The sequence below is a fragment of the Thalassophryne amazonica genome, chromosome 1 (assembly GCF_902500255.1).
Source record: "Thalassophryne amazonica chromosome 1, fThaAma1.1, whole genome shotgun sequence".
Lineage (NCBI taxonomy): Eukaryota > Metazoa > Chordata > Actinopteri > Batrachoidiformes > Batrachoididae > Thalassophryne > Thalassophryne amazonica.
The window spans coordinates 22,971,822-22,988,109 of record NC_047103.1 but is presented as its reverse complement, the minus strand read 5'-3'; the positions used below and the strand labels follow the sequence as shown (position 1 = coordinate 22,988,109).

The window sequence follows — 16,288 nt, the reverse complement described above, 5'->3', positions numbered from 1 at the left end:
ATACACACACACACACACTCACACATGTTCTCATGCACAGAGAGAAGTCCCTAGCAGATGGGTTAACCAACAGCACCCTGTCAAGTATGTGAGTGTGAAGGTATGTGTCACTGTTTGAATCCGTTCCTGCACCGTTTCCCTGCTCTAGTCACCATCGGTGGTTCTGCTCCGCTCTGCCTCACGGACACGGGGCATGGGGCTGCACTTCCCCTCCAGCCAAATGGAGCAGTACCAAGAGGTGAGGCTGGCCGGCCGACTATAGGTTTGGCCGGTGTGAGCGTGTTTTCACAGGCATGCACACTGAAGGAATAACCTCTGCCAATGTTTTTGCCCAGATTTTTAAAAAGTGATTAGTAAATTGGAGTGACTAGTAAAATTTGTATCTGGAATATAAACTTCTAAATCTGTGCTACATGCAGGTAAAGAGATAGAAATTGGACATTTGAGATTCTTCAGTGGGGTGTTGTTGACCTTGGCGGAGGCGTGCTCACTGAGTGCCTGTTTGGTTTCTTGACTTTAGCTAGTTTCATGGGAGGTGAGTGACGGGTGGGGGGTTATAACTGACCAGCATGGTGTTGCATTAAATATCCTTTTATCAGCTGCTGTTTTCTGAGGCTGCAGGTGTCTGACAAGACACGGTAGCTGTCAGTTAAAATATCAGCATGTTTGTGGTTTTTCTTTTAAACTGTGATTAATTCAGTAAATTCCCCTGAATAAAATTTGACTTTCATGCACAGAGTGATTTGAAGGACTCACTTGGTTTCTGGCTTTCCAACACAGACATGCAGTCACTGAAGTCACAAACACAGTCAAGTTTCAACGTACTCGCTGATGAGTTCAAGTGCTTCTTTGCTGCTAGAGTTGTTTGGCACAAACTCTGCCTGGGTGCCATTTTGGGTCAAGTTGGCGTGGATGATCTGAGTCTGACCTCCTGTTCTGTCTGTGCCAGGTGTTTGTGGAGCTGAATGAGCTAACTATGGACAAGAATCAGGGAATGCAGTGGAAGGAGACGGCCCGCTGGATCAAATTTGAGGAGGATGTGGAGGAGGAGACGGACCGCTGGGGAAAGCCTCACGTGGCATCGCTCTCTTTCCGCAGTTTGCTTGAACTCCGAAAGACCATCTCCCATGGTAACGTAGTAGAAGATGCAAGGTCATGTTTCCCAACTGTGAAGCTCTTTCCTCAAGATGAATGATTGTGGATGCGTGTCTGCAGGTGCTGTGTTGTTGGACCTGAACCAGAAGACCTTGCCTGGCATTGCCCACCAGGTGGTGGAGCAAATGATCATCTCTGATCAGATTAAAGCTGAGGACCGTGGCAATGTCCTGAGAGCTCTGCTGCTGAAACACAGGTGTCTGGAAGAAACACACATGTGGTGTAGGTTGTTAAGGGAAGGCCGGTCAGGATGGAGAACGTTAGTCTTTTTTAAGAGTCTTGTGTGTGAAAATAACTTTTGACAACATCTTAATACTTTTGGAAAAAATTGTATTTTCAAATTGCATCAATTAGCTGTAGTAGGAAAGGTGATCTGGCTAAACTATGGTGGCTGATAGGCAGTGGTGGGCACAGTTCCGCTAATCCTCTAACCACTAATTATCAAAGCTTATGTTTTCATGATCCGATTAGCTTTTCAGATAACTTTGAAAACCATCAGCGGACTAATTATCTTCTGATAAACGTTAGACTGCTAACATATTTTTGCAGGCGTGGTGAACAAAGGCTTAACAGTTACATTTATGAAGTCTAAAATCAGTTGAGTATCTACTTGTTAAATGTTTTGTATTAGATGTGCACTTCTGTCCTCTGCAGGCAAAAGAGAACTGGTCACAGAAAAGAAAAAAGATAATTTCTTTTGACCCTATACTGATACGCTGGCAATATCACCCAAGTCATCCAGAGGCTTACAGCTTTAACTTATGCTTAAAATTTTAAACAAACTAATTTTGGACAAGTATTTAAATTAACGTCACATCTGTAAGTTTTATGAAATGAAAATATCAGATATATGTTTTAGTTTTAAAGTAATGCAGTAATTTTGAAGGTTTGAGTGTGGACATGCTGTGTCCAGGTGCATTATGGGTAATATCTGTATATTCACGACAGAAGAAATGCATCTGTTATACGTTTTTACGAGCAAAAAATGAAGTGTTTTTAAATAAAAAATGAAGATAAAATCTGTGGTAATAAGCATTCTTACATTTTGACATCTCCCCCTAAGCTTTTAACTCAATGAAGTGGGTCAGGATGGCACAGGATTCCCCAACTTGCTATCATTTTGCACCTTATATTGTTAGAGATGGAGACCAAAGGAGGGTTTTAAATGTGTGGAGGTGAGATTTCTCCCGAATTAGAAAGTAAAAGCCCCCACATTCATGCCCATTTGTGATGTTGAGGTGACCCCCAAAGTACACATGGCTTACAAGTACTGACACGAGGCTGCTGCTTCAGAGATCCACAACCGGCAAATTTTCTTGTCAGAGATAAATGTGTGCAGCAATTAAACAGCAAGACATAACACACTGACATTTTCTACCCAAGTAAGTAAGTATTTTCCCACTCTAGAACCAATGACACTGAATGACTAACTCACCTTTGCTACGTAACAGAGATCGTCACTTTTACACTTGCAGGAATGAGTGAGTCAGAAAACACGCGCACACCACGGAGACCGGATGTTTTGATTCCTCTGCTGATCACAAAGATGGCTGGATCCGGTCGAGCTTGTGGTCATTTGTAGACAAAACAATCAGTCTTTCCATTAGTACCAAGTATTAGCTTATTCGCGCTGATTACGAGAAACGGCGGCGCAAATACTACAGCAATGATCCGGAACTGGCAAGTGACTGCACCAGAAGCGACCGTGGTGTTAAAACTCAAAATCAGCTTGTTAGTAGTTGCAAGTGTATTGGAAGCAATAGTAAAACTTTTCACTTATCGATTAGCTGTAGCTTCTGATAAATGTTTGGGTGGTTTATCGGTTTAGCTTTATAAAAGATAACTTTTCAGTTAGCTGATTAGCTGTTGTTGAAGCTAACTTTTTGGTTAGCTGTGCCCACCACTGTGTGTGTGAGATATATATATATGTATATATATATGTATATATGTATATATATATGTATGTATATATGTATGTATATATGTATATATATATGTATATATGTATGTATGTATGTATGTATATATGTATATATGTATATATGTATGTATGTATATATGTATATGTATGTATGTATATATGTATGTATATATATATATATATGTATGTGTATGTGTCACTGGCTTGGTTCCTCATACTCTCCCTATTTGTACCTGTCACTGCTCACCCTAGTCACCCGAGCGATGGGAAGGAGCACACTACCTCTTTCCCCAGGAACCTCTCAGCCACCAGCCTCGGTGGTCTGATAACACACCACTACAGCACTAACCACGCCCACCTGCCAGAGCGGTCTCTCACTGACCCCCTCATGGGCACCATCAACTCTGCAAAAGAAGCAGACACGCGTATCGACATGGAGAAGGACGAGCTACAAGTACGGCATGATCTGAAGTAGAATCTCTTCCCTTGTTTGTTTGAGGATGTTTAACAGGAGATCACAATTTGCAAGTGTTCTGTATTATCCAGATAAGTGCTTCTGTTTCCACCAGGACCCACTCATGGTGACAGGTGGCATTCATCGGTCCAAATCTAAACATGAGATGAAGCTACTGGAGAAGATTCCAGAGAACGCTGAGGCCACAGTTGTCCTTGTGGGTTAGTTATCTACTACACTTATTTCAAACTACAACACAAAATACCCTGAACCAGCTTCAGTTCTTCCAGGTTATACTTGAAGGTCTTTGGTGTTGCAGGTAGTGTGGGTTTCCTGGAGCAGCCCACTATGGCATTTGTGCGACTGCAGGAGGCAGTGGAACTTGAGTCAGTCCTAGAGGTCCCCGTTCCTGTCAGGTTCTTGTTTGTTCTACTGGGACCCCCCACCACCAGCATGGACTACCACCAAATAGGACGGTCTATCTCCACACTAATGTCTGACAAGGTCAGTGCTACCAATGTTTTCTTTCTTAGTTATTTATTTTAAACAAAGCAGCCATTTTGATATATGGCGAATGTTTCAATAATATATTCACGTTGTTGGATCTTTCAAGAAAACTTGCATCTACACACTGCAATAGCTTCAGCACTTGGTTACTGTGGCAAGTTGACTGTAATTCCCTGCCAAATGAAAATAGTTTTTCACCATGGTAAAATTCTATTTTTCTTTTTTCAAAAATAGTTTCATGGATGTGATCTATCTTAAGATATTCTGAGGTACTCTGTATTGTGTGGTGAGTTGTGGTACTGCATGAAACAAGCTGTATTCTATAAGCTGTAACACAAGTGTGAAGAATCTACAATGGAATCTCTTTTTGAGAAGACAATAGTTAAAGATCTACATATATATTTATTCTGAGAGCAATGATCACTTTGAAGCAAATAGAATCAATTTGTTAATGGACACCTGAAGCAACAAGAGGAGGAGCTAATAGTCACTGTCCTAATACAACCATCATGGTAACACTGGAGATAAACAGTGGTGAGCGCAGCTAACCAAAAAGTTAGCTTTGATATTCGCTAACTGAAAAGTTAACTTTTATAACAATAAACCGATAAACTGAAAAACAAATTAGCGTAAGCTACTGGAGGAGTTTAAGTATCTCGGGGTGTTGTTCACGAGTGAGGGACGGATGGAGCGTGAGATCGATAGACAGATCGGTGCAGCACCTGCAGTGATGCGGTCGCTGTATCGGACCGTCGTGGTGAAGAGAGAGCTGAGTAGGGGGGCAAAGCTCTCGATTTACCAATCGATCTACGTTCTGATCCTCACCTATGGTCATGAGGTTTGGCTCATGACCGAAAGAACGAGATCGAGTACAAGCGGCCGAGATGAGTTTCCTCCACAGGGTGGCTGGGCACTCCCTTAGTGATAGGGTGAGGAGCTCGGTCACTCAGGAGGAGCTCGGAGTCGAGCCGCTGCTCCTCCACGTCGAAAGGAGTCAGTTGAGGTGGCTCGGGCATCTTTTCCGGATGCCTCCTGGACGCCTCGCTGGAGAGGTGTTCCGGGCACGTCCCATTGGGAGGAGGCCCCGGGGAAGACCCAGGACACGCTGGAGGGACTACATCTCCCGGCTAGCTTGGGAACGCCTTGGGGTTCCCCCGGAGGAGCTGGGGGAGGTGTGTGTGGATCGGGAGGTCTGGGCGGCTTTGCTTGAGCTGCTGCCCCCGCGACCCAACTCCGGATAAAGCTGAAGAAAATGGATGGATGGATGGATACAGCTAACCGCTAACTTTTAGTACTGACAAGCCAGTTTTGAGTTTAAGCACCGCCGATGCTTCTGAGTAAAATCAAAGGTGATCACAAACCCAACACGAGTCAGAGCTTCTGTCTTTGTGCACCCTGCTCACTGCTGTAAGGAAGACTCATTTATATTCAACATACACTGCCCCAGACAGGTGGCAAAAGGCATAAAAAGCAAAACAGGTTTGATTTAAAAATCAAACAAATTCCGGACGGTTTATTGATAATAATGTTAACTGTCATTTTTACAAAGTGAAAATATGACAAATATCTTTTAGTTTTAAATTAATGCACTACTTCTGAAGGTTTGAGCATTAAAAGTCAGATGTCAAAAGGCATTATGGGAAACTGAGCCTCCTCATCACTGGTTGGCTGTTAATTTATTATTTATTATTATGCTTTGTTCTATACATACTTAAAATGTATAGAACACTGTCATCTACTAGATGGGAGTGAGAATGCCTATTGCCACACATTCGCTATACGTGCTGAATCACACTTAAACAGAATTTTCAGTTTTCAAATTGGCTTTTTTTACAAATGAAAAAAATGACATTTACAAATACAGATGTGTTTGTGAAAACCAACACACATTACAGTACCTTGTGTGTTGGTTTGTACATACGAGGTCTGTGAGAAAACTATCTGACCTTTTTATTTTTTCAAAAACTATATGGTTTTGAATCATGTGCGCTTGTATCAGACAAGCTTGAACCTTCGTGCGCATGTGTGAGTTTTTTCACGCATGTCGGTTGGGTCATTCGCCTGTGGGCAGGCTTTGAGTGAGCACTGGTCCACCCCCCTCGTCGGATTTTTATTGTTTAGGAATGGCAGAGCGACTGCTATTCCTGCCAAAGACGTGCGGACGGATTCGCGCGTCAGGACGCAGCCGCTCATGGCGCGGGACAAACAACACCTCCGTGTTGGAAACCATTCGTAAGATTCAGACGGCTTTCAGTGGCTTTTCAGTCGAGTGAGTATCCGAGAAATTGTTTAACAGCTGGGCATGTTCCAACTTGTCCTGTGAGACTTCCAACACGGAGGTGTTGTTTGTCCCGCGCCATGAGCGACTGCGTCTCGACGCGTGAATCCGTCTGCACGTCTTTCATTACAAAATCTCCTTTAACAGTGGAATGTGCCGATAAAGTGCTGATCCCAACCTCTTCTGAAACTTCTCTGCTAGTCACATGACATCCTGCATCAACAGAGCCTTAAATTTGGAAGTGATCTGCTCGTTCCAGCCTGTCGACGGCCGCTCGGGGCGCGGGGCGCCCTCCGCCGCTATGGGCCATTTTTAATCCAGTTTTAATGGTCCTTAATCCGTGTGATACCGGTAGAGTCTTCACCGAAAGCCATCTGAATCTTCCAAATGGTTTCCATCTGGCTGTCTGGCAGAGTTTCTGAAACAATTTTCATGGAACAAAGCAGCAGTTGCTCCGCCATTCCTGAACAATAAAAATCTGACGAGGGGGGTGGATCAGTGCTCACTCAAAGCCTGCCCACAGGCGAATGACGCAACCGACAGGCGTGAAAAGACTCACGCATGCGCATGAACGTTCAAGCTCGTCTGATGCAAGCGCACATGATTCAAATCCATATAGTTTTTGAAAAAAATAAAAAGGTTGGATACTTTTCTAACAGACCTCGTATGAATAAACCAACCAACCACTGATGACAGGAAGCTCATTTTCCCATAATGCCTTTTGGCACGTGTGTCTGTAAATGTTCAAACCTTCAAAATTAGTGCATTACTTTAAAACTAAAACATATAGCTGATATTTCCACTTTGTAAAAACGACAGAGGTGATGTTAATTTTGATAACCTGTCTGAAATGAGTTTGTTTAAAATTTTAACCATAAGTCAAAAGTGCCTTGCTTTCCATGTCGTCTGCGACACATCTGCAAGACTATGGCTGTGAAAATAAATTATCTTTTTTTTTTCTTCTTTTCCTTTCTCTTTGGTAGCCAGGTCTCCTCTACTGGCAGAGAATTGAGCTGTACCTCTCATAACTGTCTGTCTGCTACAAAACACATATCAGACAGGAAGTAAAGTGTATGATTTTAGGATTTACAAATGTTTTTAACTGTTAAGCTTTATTCACTATGCCTGCAAAAAGATATTAGCAGTCTAAAAGTTATCGGAACTAAATTTAGTAGAAGTTAATTGGTCTGCTGATGGTTTTCAAAATTAGCTGAAAAGCTAATCAGATTACAAAACGTTTTTAACTTTGCTAATTAGCGGTTAGCGGATTAGCAGAACTGTGTTTGACTTGAAGGACGGCGTTAGACTTGAACACTGCACCAGTCTCCTAACATCATACCAAAATACAAAGGAAACCCAGCAAGTGACTGCTCAGATCAAAGATTTGAAGAATTCAGTTTTATGTCCATGAAATTGACAATGTGCTTTATTTTTTGTACTCTCAGGGTTCAATATGAACATAAAACAAACTATGGAAAAAGTCCATCGAACAGTTCACATCTGAATACCCCCCCCCCCACACCCACACACACACAACACACAAGGACAAGCCTTTATACAAGTATAGCAGCATTCTTTTAAGAGTACTTCTTTGTCTTGTACCTCTCTATCATGTGCCATCATATGTCCAGATTTGGTTCATTGTTTGCATTTAGATCAAATCTACCCCCCCCCCCCCTCGCCTAAATCACTAGATCGCTTTGCTTTTATGAGGTTGCTAGACAGAGATGTGTAGAATGAAGGTCCACGTTAGTGTAACCAGTGATCTAAGGCAGGGGTGCTCAAGTTCGGTCCTGGAGAGCTACCTTCCTGATACTCTTAGTTGTCTCCCTGCTCCAACACACCTGAATCCAATGAAAAGCTCATTAAAAGCCTGCTAACAAGTCTTTCATTGGATTCAGGTGTGTTGGAGCAGGGAGACAACTAAGAGTATCAGGAAGGTAGCTCTCGAGGACCGAACTTGAGCACCCCTGATCTAAGGCATCAAGTGGATGTCTTTGGTACTTGGTCTCTTTGGAGGATCTTTGGCTGTTGGAATGAAGACAAATGGATGTTTAAGGAGACTCAGATAATTAGTATCACATGCCTTGTGGGAGAACATCAGTTATGATATTTTAGGGATGTGTTGTTTCTGTGCGTGATTCACCACGTAGTTGCCTCTGTCTCAAGGAAGTCAACGGCTGGAGAAGGCTAAGAGACTACCCATGTTTAATGTGACTGTGGCGCATAGATGGTTACTTTTGGAAGAAGAGGATGGAACAGTTGCCTACCTGGGTGGTTGCCATCCAGGACCCACGGTGGTTCTGTGATGTGGTGAATGTAGCACTTGCTCCCAGACTTGACTTGACTGGATCCCCTTCACCAAAATAATAAGGTGTCATTAAGGGTAAAGTAATGATGTCTAATTCTGTGTCCAGCAATTCCACGAGGCGGCCTACCTGGCAGATGACAGGCAGGACCTGCTCAACGCCATCAACTGTTTCCTGGACTGTAGCATCGTGCTGCCCCCCTCGGAGGTCGGCGGCGATGAGCTGTTGTACTCTGTGGCTCGTTTTCAGAGAGAGATGCTGCGTAAAAGGGAAGAGCAGGAGGTCAAACTGTTGGCCAAGGAGGCCAAGAACCTTGAAGAAAGAGGTAAACTATTCCACCTAAACATTCAGCAGAACCTGCTGGTTCTTAATGTGATTTCAACTGCTCTGCCACAACTTTATTTATGGTGAAGTTAATAATCTTCTCTATATCTACCTCCCAGAGGCCCTCCTTACACCTTCCAAAAAGTCAGATGACCCCTTGGAACGCACTGGAAGACCCTTTGGTGGACTGATAAGAGATGTACGGCGACGTTATCCAAAATACATCAGTGACTTCAAGGATGCTCTGAACACTCAATGCATGGCCGCTCTTATCTTTATCTATTTTGCCGTCCTCGCTTCAACCATAACATTTGGTGGCCTTCTGGGTAAGTTACTTCTACAAAACTAAGAGTTGACCCTCACTGTTGCCAACATGGAGCCATTGCATGTGGAAAACCTTCTTTTATTTGAGTCTGTCATGATGTCTGTGGTAACAAGCTTGTTATCTTGATTGTAGGTGAGAAGACGGACGGTCTGATCGGTGTGTCTGAGCTGATTGTGGGTACCGCCGTGCAAGCCGGGCTCTTCTGCTTGCTCGGCGCTCAGCCGCTGCTTATTGTGGGCTTCTCCGGACCCCTGCTCGTCTTTGAAGAAGCTTTTTACAGTGTGAGTTTGTGGTGAACCATATCACCAATATTTTAGTGTCTGTATCTTTTCCAGTTGGCCTGCACAAAAAAAGTCTACCCCCCCCCCGGGATTTGATTTGTACCTGAGGCCATCAAATATGGCCATCGAGTGTTGCGAAGACTTTTTATCCGTCCATCCATCTGTCTGTCTATGCATAAGACCAGTGCTACTACTGCCAGAGGCTCCGAATTTACAGGGAACAATCTTAGAACACAGATCTTGGACAAGTTCAAAGATGGCTAGCCTTGACCTATTTTAATAGGTTAAATTGTCACATTCTGTACCTAATTTTATGGCATGATCTTACGAACGCTAGCTTGGTGATGTCACTTCCTGATTTTGCTAGCTAACTTCGCTTCATTTTTGGCTAGAAATAACACCTTTCTCATATATTATGTAAAAGCTAGCGAGAAATAAACACTTCTAAAACTGAAAACACTGTTTTTGGACCCTAATAACATCACTGAACTGATTTACAAGACTATGCACGGACGTTAGCGTGTACTCTAACTTCCGCTAACTCAAAGCTAACTGCTATGGAGTTAAATTTCTCATTCTTGCAAATTCACAGAGGGTGACCTACAAATATTCCTTGATTTGTACAACTTTCGCTCTTGTCAAAAGCTCATACTTATATGCACACACGCAAAGCCTTCTGCAGACGTTGTTAAAATGTAAATATTGTTTTTGATTGATTCACAGGGAGCTTTATTGAACATGTACACATTGTACGTAAGATAATAGGTGCTTAATAATTAATTAAACAACTGCAAATTATAAAGAACACAAGGCTCATATGGCTGGGGGTATTTTAGCATTGCATTATGTTTCTATTTAGGCTGCTTTATGTAAATATGTTGAAATTCATGCTTTTTAATTTCAAAATGAAAATGAATCCCCACAATATGATCTTAAATAAAAATATGATACATAAAATGGTTATCACATGTACTTGCTTCTTAACATAATCACTTTTACAGCCAACTGCATTTAGACAAGTCAGGGGGATCAAACCAAGGATATTAACTCACTGACTGACTTGCTGTTCAGTTGAATTAATCATTAAGAAGTGGAAAGAATGATGCAGTACTATGCAAAAGTCTTAAGCGCAACTTTAAAAGAAAGTGAAACAAGTTTTCTGAAGGTCATTTTAGTTATAGTAGTGCTTAACATTAATGACTAATCAAAATAAATATATCTGTAACTGCCCATTACCGTTAAAACTGAATTCTATTTGCTGAACTATCCCATGGCTTTACAGTGTCTTAATGCTGATTGATTATTCTGTGAATTTTTTTTTTTCCAAAATATGCTCCAAATGGTATGATTTGTTGGTGAAATAGGCATCCAGGCCTGTTATGTCGTGGATGAACATGACTTTTATGCAAAGCGACCAAGAGTACTGAAACTTTGGGGAATGATTGTACATAGTCCAGCAAATTTCAAGGAATTTTATAGACCTTTTGTAGGATTTATTACAATTTTTATGGATTCTGTTTATTGGGGGCAGGAGGGGTCACCCTGTATGTGTGCAGTCTGGATATTGACCACATGGGGGTAGTATGACTCCTACTTGGTATGCAATTACAAAGCTCCAGTGCATCTGGAAAGTGTTCACAACTCTTCACTTTTTCCATATTTTATGTTACAGCCTTATTTCAGAATGGAGTAAACTCATTTTTACCATTAAAATTCCACTCACAACACCCCATAATGACATCATGAAAAATGTTTTTGCAAATTTATTAAAGATAAAAAATAAGAAATCACGTGTACGTAAGTATTCACACCCTTTGCTTAATACTTTGTTAATGTACCTTCAACAGCAATTACAGCCTCAAGTCTTCTTGAACATGATGCCACAAGTTTGGCACACCTATCTTTGGGCTGTTTTGCCCATTCCTCTTTGCAGTTGTGCAGTTTTGCCCATTCCTCTTTCCTCCAAACATGACGCCTGGCATTCACACCAAAGAGTTCAATCTTTGCCTCATCAGGCTAGAGAAATTTGTTTCTCATGGTGTGAGTCCTTTGGTCCCTTTTGGCAAACTCCAGGTGGCCTGCCATGTGCCTTTTACTATGGACTGGCTTCCATCTGGCCACACCACCATACAGGCCTGATTGGTGGATTGCTGCAGAGAGGGTTGTCCTTCTGGAAGGTTCTCCTCTCTCCACAGAGGAATGCTGGAGCTCTGTCAGAGTGACCATCGGGTTCTTGGTCACCTCCCTGACTAAGGCTCTTCTCCCCTGATCACTCAGTTTAGACTTCATGCTTGGTTTGTGCTCTGACATGCACTTTCAACTGTGGGACCTTATTTATACACATGTGTGTGCCTTTCCAAATCATCTCCAATCAACTGAGTTTACTCCAGGTGGACTCCAGTTAAGCTGTAGAAACATCTCAAGGATCATCAGTGGAAACAGGATGCAGCTGAGCTCAGTTTTGAGCTTCATGGCAAAGGCTTTGAATACGTATGTACGTGTGATTTCTTAGTTTTGTTTTTTTTTGTTTTGTTTTGTTTGTTTTATAAACTTGCAAAAAAAAAGCCAAACTTTTTTCACATTGTCATTATGGGGTATTGTGTGTCGAATGTAGAGGAAAATATCAATTTCAAACGTGGAATAAGGCTGTAACATATGGAAAAAGTGAAGCATTATAAAAATTTTCTGGATGCAGAGTGTGTGTGTGTATGTATGTATGTATGTATGTATGTGGGGGGTGGGGGGGGTGGGGGGGTATGTAGTGCTGTCCAAAAGAATCAGAATCAGAAACATTTATTGCCATATGAGTGAACAAGTTCACAGCATTAGGAAATTGCTGTGGTACTTGGTGCTAACATTAAAAAAAACATAAAAAAAAATAGAGCAGTAAAACAAGTGATATATAATAAAACTTTACTCTATAACAATGTTACAAAATGTACAGAATGTATGAGCAAAGATAAATAAATGGTGGTGATAGCAACAATGTAGAGTTCTAAAGGTTCTTGTTGAGGAGGCTGACTGCAGAAGGGAAAAAACTGTTCTTATTCGCGGGAGGTTCTGGTCCGAAGGGACCGTAGCCTCCTGCCTGAGGGGAGGAGGTCAAAAAGGCTATATCCAGGGTGAGAAGGATCGGCTCTGATCCGACCTGAACGCCCCAGTGTCCTGGAGATGTACAGGTCCTGGAGAGATGGAAGGTTGCAGCCAATCACCTTCTCAGCAGAGCGTACGATGCACTGTAGTTTCTGTATGTCCCTGGTGGTGGCTCCAGCATACCATACAGTGGTGGAGGTGGTGAGGATGGACTTGATGATGGTAGTGTAAAACTGCACCATGATCCTTGCTGGCAGGTTGAATTTCTTCAACTGCCGCAGGAAGTACATCCTCTGCTGGGCCTTCTTGCAACAGAAGTAATGGTGGACTCCCACCTGAGGTCCTGGGTTAGAGTGATTCCCAGGAAACAGAAGGTGTCCACTATGGTGATGGGGGTGTCTGCCAGGGTAATGAAGGGGAGAGGGGCTGTGTTCTTCCTAAAGTCCACAATAATCTCCACTGTCTTCTCTGTGCTCAGCACCAAGTTGTTATAGCTGCACCAGGACAATGAGGACACCAGTCGGACCTCCAGCCTATAGGCAGACTCATCCCCATCAGAGATGAGTCCGATAAGGGTGGTGTCATCTGCAGACTTGATAAGCTTGACAGACTGGTGATCAGAGGTGCAGCAGTTGGTGTACAGGGAGAAAAGCAGAGGAGAGAGGACACAGTGCTGAGAAGTACTGATACTGGTGGTCCGGGAGTCCGAGACATTCTTCCCCAGCCTCACGTGCTGCTTCCTATCCTTCAGGAAGTTGGCAGTCCACCTGCAGGTAGAATCAGGCACGTTCATCTGGGAAAGCTTATCTGGGAGAAGATGGCATCTGGGAGAAGATGATATTGAAGGCAGAACTAAAGTCCACAAACAGGATCCTAGCATAGGTTCCCAGGGACTCCAGATGCTGCAGAAGGAAGTGCAAAGCCAGATTGATGGCATCATCCACAGACCTATTGGCTCTGTAAGGAAACTACAAGGGGTCCAAGAGGGAGGCCGTGAGAGATTTGAGGTGGAAATGACTTCATGACTACAGAAGTCAGTGCCACCGGTCTGTAGTCATTGAGTCCAGTGATCCTCGGTTTCTTGGGAACAGGAACAATGATGGAGGTTTTGAAACAGTCAGGCAAGTGGCAAGCCTCCAGTGAGGAGATGAATATGTCTAAACACTGGGGCAAGCTCATTAGCACAGTGTCTGAGAGTGGCAGGTGGAACACTTGATATTTCACACATTTTAATTTGTTTATGCCATTTCATATGCAAAAAAAAAATACAAAAAAAATACAAAAAATGTTTTCTAAAATTAAAGCAAGTCTCTACATCTTGATATAAATCATTAATTAACCATATAAAAGCCAAGATGATGGGATGCTTTGGTATAATAACTAAATCAGTTTTATTGCCAGTTTTCTTCAGACACTCAGGGGATGGATACATGAACATTTCCAAGTCACTGAATATATCTTGAACTTTATTTACTTTATTTATTAAATTATGGAGAAATACAAATAGTATGGCACCCTATGGTAAATCTGAATGGAGTAGCTACTTATTAAGAAATAAGTGACTGTGCAAGAAGGAGAAGAGTGAGGAAAGACAACCTACGTAACTTATAGGCTTCTCTGGCTGTCTGGAGAAATTGTGCACAGTGTATGTTTTAAAAAGAACTGAAAGTTCAGCTACAATTTACCAAAAGGTACATCTGAGATGGAAGCCTAGATTTGATGGTTTTTGGTGAAAGAAAATCCATTACTTATGCAACCCATCATCTTGGCTTTTAAAAATGTATCTAATTGGTGGGGAGTAAATGTTAAAACCCCACATTTATATAGAAGTGTGTTCTAAACGCATACATAGTACTGTAAATCTTGTATTATGCTATTTTTTTCTCCAGTTTTTGATTAATTTAATTGAACTATGAGATATTGGCTTTAGAGAGTAGAATTGTATTAATTTTACTGATGAAGCCAGAATTTTTGGGCAGCTCCTAAAAAAGTTTAAACAGTTTTTTTATAAGCACCATCTACAAAGAACACCTTATACATACATATCAATGTCGAGTGTTATGTTGGCCTGAAAGATTTCTCATTGGTTAATGTTTAATGGTGCTGTGTGACAGTTCTGCAAAACTAACAGCATGGAGTACCTGACGGGCCGTGTCTGGATCGGACTTTGGCTCATCATCATTGTGACTGTCACTGTGGCTGTGGAGGGCAGTTTCCTGGTCCGCTTCTTCTCCCGCTTCACTCAGGAGATCTTCTCTTTCCTTATCTCCCTCATCTTCATCTTTGAAACCTTTCTCAAGCTTGTCAAGGTACTTCTGAGACTCAAAATAACAAGTTCTGATTTCATAACAGTTTTTGTTGGCACGTCTGGTCCAGTTAATACACATAATATGCACAAACAATAATATAATACTAATTTTGAGCATTCATTTCACTTGTAGATTTTCCAGAAGCACCCACTGCAGCGCTGTTCTGTTGATAATGGCACAGAAAGACACGAATCAGAGGAAAATGTCACAATGAGCAACGTCACCCTGCCTCTGAAGGTCCAAGGAGAGCCCAACACTGCACTGATGTCTCTCGTGCTCATGGCTGGAACGTTCTTCATCGCTTTCTACATACGCAAGTTCAAGAACAGTGCATTCTTCCCTGGAAACGTGAGCCGCCACGCTATCAAAATGTGACTGTGCATTTCAGTGGTCATTCTGCAAGTACAGTTGTTCAAAATAATAGCATGTTTAAAAAAAAAGTGAGTAAAGCTCAAAATCCTTAAAATAGCTTTTATTTTCATACACGCAAATGCATTGGGAACACTGCACATTTTATTCCAAATCAAAACATTAAGAAAACTGATCAAATTTATTACTTTACAGAAATTGAAGAAAAATGGTGTCGGTATTTTTCTTTACAAACTCAAACATTTACTGTATAAACTGAAAAATGTTTGAAGATTTAGCTTTCCTGTGAATCACTGAACTAATATTTAGTTGCATAACCACTGTTGCATGGAGTTGACCAACTTCTGGCACCTGTGAAGTATTTATGTTTTAGCCCAGGACAATTTCTCTACATTCCACAGTTCCTCTGCATTTCTTGGTTTTGCCTCCGGAAACAGCTTTTTTTGGGTCACCCCACAAGTTTTCTATTGGATCAAGGTCTGGGGATTGGGCTGGCCACTCCAGAATGTTAATGTTGTTGGTCTGGAACCAAGATGCTGCTCACTTGCTGGTCATTGTCTTGTTGAAACACTCATTTCAAGGGCATTTCCTCTTCGGCATATAAAGCAACATGACCTCTTCAAGTATTTTGATGTATTCAAACTGATCCATGATCCCTGGTATGTGATAAATGGGCCTGACACCATAGTATGAGAAACATCCTCACATCATGATGTTTACTCCACCGTGCTTCACTGTCTTCACAGTGTACTGTGGCTTGAGTTCAGACCCTCGATCCAAAAAGAACATTCTTGCTTATATCAGTCCACAAACTGTTGCATCACTTCTCTTTAGGGCAGTCAGTGTATTCTTTGGCGAATTATAACCTACTCAGCATGTAATTTTTTTTCAACAATGTAACTTTGTGGGGGCTTGTTAGCATAGTTTGCATAGTTCTTCCAGCTCTTCCACAATTTCTCGGAT

The 16,288-nt window shown here is 42.0% G+C and overlaps 1 protein-coding gene across 1 annotated transcript in view; it reads left to right on the top strand.

The window, feature by feature from the left end:
• Window positions 1-16,288, top strand: part of slc4a2b (solute carrier family 4 member 2b) — a 133,788-nt gene that overhangs the window by 110,548 nt on the left and 6,952 nt on the right. The window contains exons 9-18 of the mRNA XM_034167135.1: window positions 950-1,130; window positions 1,216-1,351; window positions 3,329-3,530; window positions 3,646-3,751; window positions 3,850-4,034; window positions 8,733-8,949; window positions 9,068-9,274; window positions 9,406-9,554; window positions 14,762-14,956; window positions 15,089-15,304. Of these exons, the coding sequence (XP_034023026.1) occupies window positions 950-1,130; window positions 1,216-1,351; window positions 3,329-3,530; window positions 3,646-3,751; window positions 3,850-4,034; window positions 8,733-8,949; window positions 9,068-9,274; window positions 9,406-9,554; window positions 14,762-14,956; window positions 15,089-15,304 (1,794 nt within the window). The remainder of the gene's footprint in view (window positions 1-949; window positions 1,131-1,215; window positions 1,352-3,328; window positions 3,531-3,645; window positions 3,752-3,849; window positions 4,035-8,732; window positions 8,950-9,067; window positions 9,275-9,405; window positions 9,555-14,761; window positions 14,957-15,088; window positions 15,305-16,288) is intronic.